We start from the raw sequence: 8,745 nt of genomic DNA on the forward strand, positions 1-8,745 counted from the left end.
ATGACTCAGGCTATGCAGATGATGATGGATTGGACGTGCAGAAACGTGAAGGAACATGTGGAGTGTAATGAGTGGCTCCTCAGAAGGACTGCATAGCACAGTCGCGAATAGATGCACACAGGTCGCACAAGCCTGATTAATGCAAAAATGGATTCAATGTCACACGCGCGCCTTGTTTTTGTTGTAATCCTTGTCGATGCGACTGGGTGATGTTTGACTATCAACGATCGGGTTTAAAGATTTCGGCGGCCTAACCAACATTGAACATGCAAGATAACTACACTGATGGCCTCGGAAATCTCCGCGCGCCTTGACTGTGTCCGGTGAAGGTCGTGGGAGGAGCTCGCAACACGCAGCAAGAGCTACTACTACCTACCAGAACCACAAGACTAGATTGCCGCGCCCCAGCCTGCACAGTTCACTTTGATCAACATGTTCTCGATGACAGCGAGAACAGCCCCGGAAGAAGCCCCGGTAAAGATCCGCAGAAGAAGCGTTTGCCATCGGGCAGCTATTGGCCCAGCCTCGCCTCCATCCCGTGTGGATCGAGCTAACCCTTGCCGCCAACTCACTCGGTTGCTGGGGCTTACGTCCCAAGCCGAGCACTTCAGCTGCTCTGCACCACACCAATCTTTGCGATTAGTACCGCGAGAGGCTGCTTTGGTTGTCCTTGGGCATTGCGCGCATACTTTCCTAGCCATTCTGCATCGGAAACCTGTACTATATCATCACGACATGACGATTTGAACGATTCTCTCTCACTTGCGACTGTCTGCAGCGATATACCCAGCATATCCCACCAAGAGACTCATCTCATTTGCGCCCGACCCATTGCCAGCACCACTTTGTAATAACAACGCATCCGCGCCCCCGCGATCCTGACTGCAGTCCTGCGCCATCATGTGGAGCAGATTGACCGGTAGCTCTGCTGCCTCCAACAGCAACAAGGACGAGGAAAGTCGCCGCCGCCGTACTAGCGACTCCACGCGTTCCAAGCGCGACCCAGACGCCCGCTCCGTCGTGTCATCCTCGACGACGCGCAAGCCATCGACATCGACCTCATCTAAACGTGACACTGCGCCTTCCGCGTCCTCGATTGCCTCCTTCACGACTGCCTTCGACGAGATGCCGCGCTCACGGGCCACAACAAACAACACGAGCGGTCCCTACGACGACGACAACATGCGTCGCGACGATCGCCGCAGCAGCTATGCCGAGTCGTCCAGCTCGACACTGCGCGACGACAAGGACCGCAAGACGGGCAAGGCCAAGGACAAGAAGCTCGAGAAGCGCCGCTCGACGCGCTCAGTGCGGTCCGGCAGCACGTCGCAAACGGGCGCCGGCTACAGGGGCGAGATTGTTGACAGTCCCAAGTCGGTCCAGCGCAGCTTCAGTGGCCAGATTGGCAGCGACGGCTTCTCGCAGTTCCCAGGACAGGCAGGAGCGCCCATGATGTCGGGCGCTCTGCCAGTAGGAAGCCACCCACCACACCCCGACGACATGGACGATCACGTGCAGAGCCAGTTCCCCGGCCAGGACCCTCTGCGATACACCTCGAGCGCGCTCCCTGGCGGCCATCCATTTGGAGCGGCTGCCGACTTCTACAACGACCAGGGCCAGTCAGTGCACCAGCAGCCTGGCGTGAGGCCCCAGCCGCCCTCTGTCATCATAGGACAGGATACCCCCCATCTCATGTCTGCCTCCGCGCAGCCCAACCCGGTTGCCGACACCGGATCGGGCGCCGCTGCAGACTTCTACGGGCCCAGCACAAATGGCTCTTCATCCAGACCTCCACGACCATCGAGCTCGTCCATGCCCGGTGCCTTCGTCGACGACACCTCGACGCCCCAGAAGCCACCGCGACCCGCGTCTTCATCGAGACCCAACAAGTCGAGCACCTTCGGCCCAGCTGCTACTGCAGCCGGCGGAGCTGCCCTGGGATATGCCATGGGCCACAGCTCTTCTAATCATGAACACACCACGAGCTACAGCTCATCGAATGTTCGCCCTTCTACATCATACTCTTCTTATACTAATAATACCCCCCCGGCTGCTCCGGCTTCCACGTACAACATGTACGGCCCGGGATCTAATGCTTCTAATACCGCTGCCAACGACGGCAGCTACCTCCCACCCTATGCTGCAGCCGCCGCCTACGGCGTGGAAGGCGCGCCTCCCCCAAAGCCACCTCGGCCAGCCAAGCCAGAGAAGCACTCGTCTGGCAGCATGGCTGGACTGTACGCTGCTGGCGCCGCTGGACTGGCGGCTTATGGCTTAAACCAACATAATTCACATTCACACACCCACTCCAACACCCACACACACTCGCACAGCACACACCATCACCCGTCGACGCACGGTCCGAACGGACATCACCACAATGACCTTACACCAAGTCCATACATCTCAGGCGGCATGGCTCACCAGCATCAGCACACTGGGCCTGTTTCCAAGTTTGTCGACTGGTGGAAAGACTACGAAGATGTGCAGAAGATGGAAGAGTACACCGAGTACATTGGAGTTTGCAAGGGCTGCTTTGACCCTCGCTCTTCCGTTCTGGACGCCCCACGAAAGCACCACTACTACAAACGGCGATCTAATGAGTTTATGCGACCCACTGGTGGCATTGAGAAGCAATCTCGATACTCGCTCAAGGAGAAGAAGTCTTGGGGCTCAATCTCCTCGGGTGAAGAGCGTCGCAAGAACAAGAGTAGTGCCGCGGGCTGGGTAGCTGCAGGCCTGGGCGGCATGGGCCTTGCCAAGGCTGGAAAGGCTGTCTTCAGCGCGGGTCGCGACGACTTTGACGACACATACAGCATCAAGTCCGGTCGGTCGAGGGTCTCACGACACAGCCGCAGCAGATCAGGGGATCGCAAGAGTTACAGCTATGGTAGCTCTGGCATCCGCCACCGGAGCAATTCCGCCGACCGCATTTCCGTGATGTCCGTAGGCGTTACGAGCGACAAGAAGGACCGTAAGGACCACAAGGTTGTTCGCCGCCAGTCTCGGTCGCGCCGTTCTCGATCAAGCTCAACTTCAAGCTCCAACTCAGGACGCGGCAAGACAGGCCTGATCGGCACTGCCATTGGTGCAGGTCTTGCAGGAGTCGCCCTTGGAGCGGCCACAAAGAAGAAGCAGCACAGCCGATCCAGGTCCCCGAAGAGGGTCCAAGTGGTTCATCACCGCAGAGACAGCAGTGACGATGAGCGTCGCAGGAGAAGATCGCATTCACTCCGACACAAAGCATCCCGAAGCTCAACATCCGGAGCCTCTGTCATCGAGATTGGCCAGAATCACGAGTCCCAGGGTGGCTTCCTTGGAGGCTTCTTCTCTGCACCTCCACCGAAGGAGAAGCGAGTGAAGACAGCCAATAGCCTGAAAAAGAAGAAGAAGGGCTTCTTCAGCTTCAGCAACGCTTCAACGTCGTCATCCGACTCCGAGATGGCATTCGGCACCGGCTACGTAAGGAGGACGCGCAGACGATCGTCGCCGAAGAGACGAAACTCGGATGAGCGACTGAAAGCTTCGCTACTTGGTCTTGGCGCTACGGCTGCTGCTATCACAGCTGCGAAGGCTGGCAAGGGCAAACGCCACAACGAGGTCGTTGCTGTTAAGGAGAACCGTCTTGGTCGCAAGACCAGTCAAACTTCGCGGCCCGCCTCACGTTACGGAGACGACGAGTGGGAGGACTTGCCAGACGACGGTACTTCCGACTCTTCGAGTGATGGCGGTCTCGTATACGGTGATTACTCCCTGAAGAAGACCAAGAGCAACGAGTCTATCGGATCCAACCACTCAGGTACGAACAAGTGGGGCTGGCGATGGGGCTTTGGCAAGAAGAGAAGGTCTTCCAACAACCTCTACGACAACATCGCTAGTACATCGCTCATTGGGCCTGCCGCAGCTGGCGCAGCAGGTGCCTTGACTGGCGCAGCTGTTGGAGCTGCCCATGGACACCACGACAGCGAGTCTAGCAGCGCTCAAACATTGCAGTCGGTCTATCCTGTTGCACCCCATGACCCCAATGCGTCGTTCGATGCACGCCGTACAAGCTCTATCGTCACCAATCAGCCTATTGTCACCTCAGGACCTGGTCCCATCCCCATTCAACACCCTCAGCCAGTGCAGCAAGTCCCCGGCGCCATCTACTCAACACAGGCACCATCACAATCTGGGTACACCACAGCAGGTCCTTCAGACTTCCCACCAGCACCTTTCCCACCTCCTTATCCCACGCAGTCTCAAGTTCAGAACATTATTATCCAAAGTCCTCAGCATCCTCAATTCCGTCGGGCAAACTCTTCTCCCATCCAAAGCTCCTCATGGAGGCGAGATGCCTCTATTGCTGGACTTGCAGCGACTGCCGGATTTGCAGCAGTTTCTGCGATGAAACACCCCGACCGACCTCCGAGCCGACCGCCGTCCGCGTCTAGCAATGTTCGCTTCAACTTGACACAAGAGCAGGCCGAGAAGGACCTCCGTGAGCGACGCAAGGAGCAGGAGCGACTGGACGAGGAGGCCGAGCGTCGCCGAGAACAACAGAGACGCGAGGACGAGGCGCGCCGGGAAGAGGAAGACCGAGTGCGTCGAGAACAGCTGCGACAAGAGGAAGAGGCCCGGCGAGCGGCACTTGCGCTCCGTGAGGAAGAGGATCGCCTGCGCAAAGAACGGCAGCTGCAAGAGGATGAGGCTCGACGGATTGAAGAAGACCGCCGGCAGACATTGCTCCGTTTGGAGGAAACGACACGCCAAGAAGAAGCGCGACGCCGAGACGAAGACGAGCGACGTCGCCTGGAGTTGCAACGGCAGCAGGAGGAGGCTCGCAAGTTCATGGACATCGAACGATTGGCGAGGCTCGAGAACGAACGCCGTCGCGAACAGCAAGAGGTCCAGGCACGCCTCGCTCGGGAAGCCGAAGACCGCGAACGTCATCAACGGATGTCCGAAATGGAGCGTCAGCGTCAGCTCGCCATCGAGGCTGCGGAGGCTGAGCGCAAACGGAGAGAGCGCCGTGAATCTCAACAACAAGAAGCTGAGCGCATCGATGCCGCGAGACGCGAAGCTGAGATTCAAGAGGACATGGAGCGCCGACGTAGGGAACGCGAAGCTCAGGACTACACCGACCGATACGAGAGCGACCGAGCTCGCAAGCTTGAACAGCAGCCAACAGGAGATTCAATGGCTTCGACTGCCACCGTTGTACAACGCAAGGAGCAGGAGCTGCAAGACCGCGAACGCGAGGCTTTCAAGTCTGACAAGAAGTCTTCCGTTGCTGGCGCAGTAGCTGCTGGTGCTGCAGCAGCAATCGCAACTGCTGCGATCAAGGACTACAAGGACAACAAGGACAAGGAGAAGGAGAGGGAGCGCGAGAAGAAGCGCGACAGCAAGTCTTCGTCTTCAACGAAGAGCAGCAAGAGCGAATCCTCCTCGTGGAAACGCCCTAAGAACGATTCTTCTTCGTCCAAGAGCAGCAAGAGTGAATCTTCATCCTCGAAGAGTAGCAAGAAGCGGGAGCCAACCAGCGTCAAGACTATCGAACCCAGCAAAGTCAAGCAGGACATTTTTGACGACGACATCTTCAACCCCGATATGTTCAAGCAGAAGGACGATTCACGCCAGCAAGCTCGCGAAGTCCTTCAAGATTGGGAACAGCGGTACTATGCTAAGCCAATATCACAAGCTGAGTTCTTCGCACCGGAAGAGCTTTTGGCCAACGACAACCTGCCCAAGGTCCGCCCAGTAGACCCGAACGAGGGTGCCCCAGACCTCCCCACGTACCAATCCTGGGAAGACTATCCTGTCAGCCAGCCCAAGGGCCCGCCTTATCCTCCATCATACGCATTTACCGCCACCAGGAATGGTCGGTCCTCTCAGCCACCACCGGCACCTCCAGTCCCATCGCTGAACCTCATTTTGCCCACACCCCCCGGTAGTCGCACTCCCTCTGTACGCAGCGCATCTGCCCCTCCATCGCCCGCTATGGAACCCATCAGGGAGACTAGAGAGACTAGACGTGAGCCAAGAGACGATGAATCGAACCGAGCAAGGTCTAGAGTAAGCTGGGGCGAGAACCAGTTCCACCACTTTGACGTACCCACTCCGGAATCTTACCGTGAGCAATTTGTCTCGGACGGCGATCTTAGGTCGCGTGAAGCCACGGTCGAGCGCGAGCCGCCCAAGCCCGAACAGACGACGTCCACCTACACACCCTACCGCCCCGAGATGTCAAGAGTCCCCGAGAGCAAGGAGACTGCGCCAAGCACGCAATACGTTCGGGACGAGAAGGACTCCAGCTGGGACAGTGTTGTGGATGCTGCTTCTAAGAAGAGCAACAAGAAGGAGAAGAAGTCAGCTGCAGCGGCAGCAGCTGCAGCACTAACGACTGCAGCGGTTCTTTCCCGAGATCAACGAGACCAAGAGGACGAGCGTATCTACAGACGCGACCATCCGACTGCATCTGCTCTGAGCAACCCGACTGCATCTAACCTCAGCAGTGCGACTTCCTATGATTTCAGCGATCCAACTGCGTCTACCGTCAGCACTATCGTCAGCAATGCAACTGCAGCTGGGTTCAGCAATCCGACTGCTTCTTCCCTGAGCAACCCGTTTTCCGATGGAAACAGGGCCCCATCAACTATCGCTCCATCGATTATTTCAGCTGCTCCTTCTTCCACAGTCACTCCTTCCATCATCTCAGCTGTGCCATCTACGAGCAGCGTTCAGACGGCCTACTGGCAGCCTGAGTCAGAGCGCGACGCGTGGAGGGCGCCCCAACAGACTACAGTGGGACCTGGCTTTGTTGAAGGCGAGATTCCTACACCGCCAGTGTCTATGCACATGCCCGGCGGCTGGGACGACATACCGGACTCTGAGGTGCTCGCAGAGGAGCCGCCGACATCGTCCGCGAAGAAGGACACAAAGGGTAAGAACAAGGCTAATGATACTGACGAAGTTGTAGCTATGCAGAATGTTTCTCGGCGTGGAGAGCCAACACCTGCAGTGAAGGAGAGGGAAGCTGAGCCAGAGGTCAAGCTCAGCAAGAAGGAGAAGAAGGACAAGAAGAAGAAGTCCAAGTCATCGAAGCGAGCCAGTGTGGACACTTGGGAGATGAGTGATCCCAGTCCGCCATCAAGCCCAATAATGGACCGCGATCCCAGGGACATCGAGCCCTCCCGAGATCCTAGGGATATTGAGCCTTCTCGATCTGCTGAAACCTCACGTTTCGCCGACTCTTCTCGCTCAACTGAGTCTTCTCGACCTGCCGAACCACCACGTCTAGGAGAAGCATTCCAAGAGTCCCCTAGTCCTCCGAAGAAGCTCGCGCGACAAGGTGAGAGCAGCGGCAGTAAAGCCTCCACCGCTGCCATGGCCGGTGGTTTCGCTGCTCTAATGGGCATGACCATGAACCAGGATCAAAACAGGATGGCCTCGGATGCCGAGCGTGCCAGGAAGGACCTTGAGTCTACAGAGAAGCACCATTCACGCGATTCTCCTGTATCTCCACCGAATGGCGCACGTGCACTCGAACGAAATGAGAAGAATGTGACAATCCCAAGCTACGCATTCGAGGGCGTTGAGGAGCTGGCCGATAAGACACCCAGGCCGAAAGTCCAGAAAAGACACAGCAGCGGCAAATGGTCACCTAGCATCAGTTCTCCTCTCAGGACCGAGACGACCTATGACGACTACATAAACGCCCGCACCATTCCCGATCCTTCCAGATACCAAACGATGGTCGATGCCCCAAAGGTTCCCACCGCAGCGCCGTTCACGATGGCGCATGATCCAGTCACCGCTCGTAACGTAACCGACTCTGGGTACTATGCTCCCGACGACGTGCCGAGCCAGGCGGGCAACGATAAAGAATCGAATGGATTCTATCCCGCAGACTTCAACGAGGAGGCAAAGGACAGGCACTCACGAAACGATCGCGACCAGGATGTCGATGACAGATACGATGATGACTTCGACGACAGACCACGCAGGTACGATGATGACGATGTGGGCTCAATCGCTTCTCTGAGCTACAAGTATGACGACCCCGATCGCGAGGAGAGACGCCGTAGACGTCGCGAAGCCAAGTCTGAGACACGTGAGAAGAGCCATGACCGCGGTTACGATCTAGAAGAGGGTGGTGAACGGAGACGAAGACATCGCCGCCATGAGGATGATGAGGGCGCTGACGATTGGGACACGAAATCTGCCATCTCCGAGACTGGCGAGCGACGACGCAAGCACAGGAGAAGGGATGGGGACAGAGATGCATCACCTGAGACCAAGACTAGATCACGCTCGACGGCTGCTTCCGAACTCGGCGACTACGATGATGATCGCAAGTCCTCCCGGAGACGATCCAAACGAGATGATGACATGGTTTCCGTCGTATCCTCCATCCCAGATCTAGACGAGGATCGCAGCTCAAGGAGAGAGAAGGAGAAACGTCCAAGTGGCTTCCTTGGCCTTTTCGGCAGCAAGTCGAGGGAGAACTTGAAAGAAGCTTCAAGCAAGTCCTCGAAATCTAGGGACGACGACGATGAAGAACGCAAACATCGTAGACGGAAGCATCGGTCGGATCGCGGTTCTACCTACGGCGGCTCAGACGATGATGACATGCGCTCCACGATCTCGACCAGTAGTCGACGCGAAAAGAGGAGCAGCCGCAGTCGTAGCGAGAGAGGAGACGGAGACAGGACGGATGCTTATGATGACAAGGTACATCGCTCTTCTCATGTGCGATAGCACCGT

At 57.2% G+C, this 8,745-nt stretch overlaps 1 protein-coding gene across 1 annotated transcript in view; it reads left to right on the forward strand.

The window, feature by feature from the left end:
- Window positions 1–900: 900 nt before the first annotated feature.
- The window catches only part of J4E92_003805 (uncharacterized protein), a gene marked incomplete at both ends in the record, with an annotated part of 29,801 nt that continues 21,956 nt past the window's right edge, over window positions 901–8,745 (forward strand). Inside the window, one exon of the mRNA XM_051495199.1 lies at window positions 901–8,712. Coding sequence (XP_051354218.1) covers window positions 901–8,712 — 7,812 coding nt within the window. The remainder of the gene's footprint in view (window positions 8,713–8,745) is intronic.

This window comes from Alternaria infectoria (genome assembly GCF_024043175.1).
Source record: "Alternaria infectoria strain BMP 0036 chromosome Unknown scaffold_5, whole genome shotgun sequence".
NCBI classification, from domain to species: Eukaryota; Fungi; Ascomycota; class Dothideomycetes; order Pleosporales; family Pleosporaceae; genus Alternaria; species Alternaria infectoria.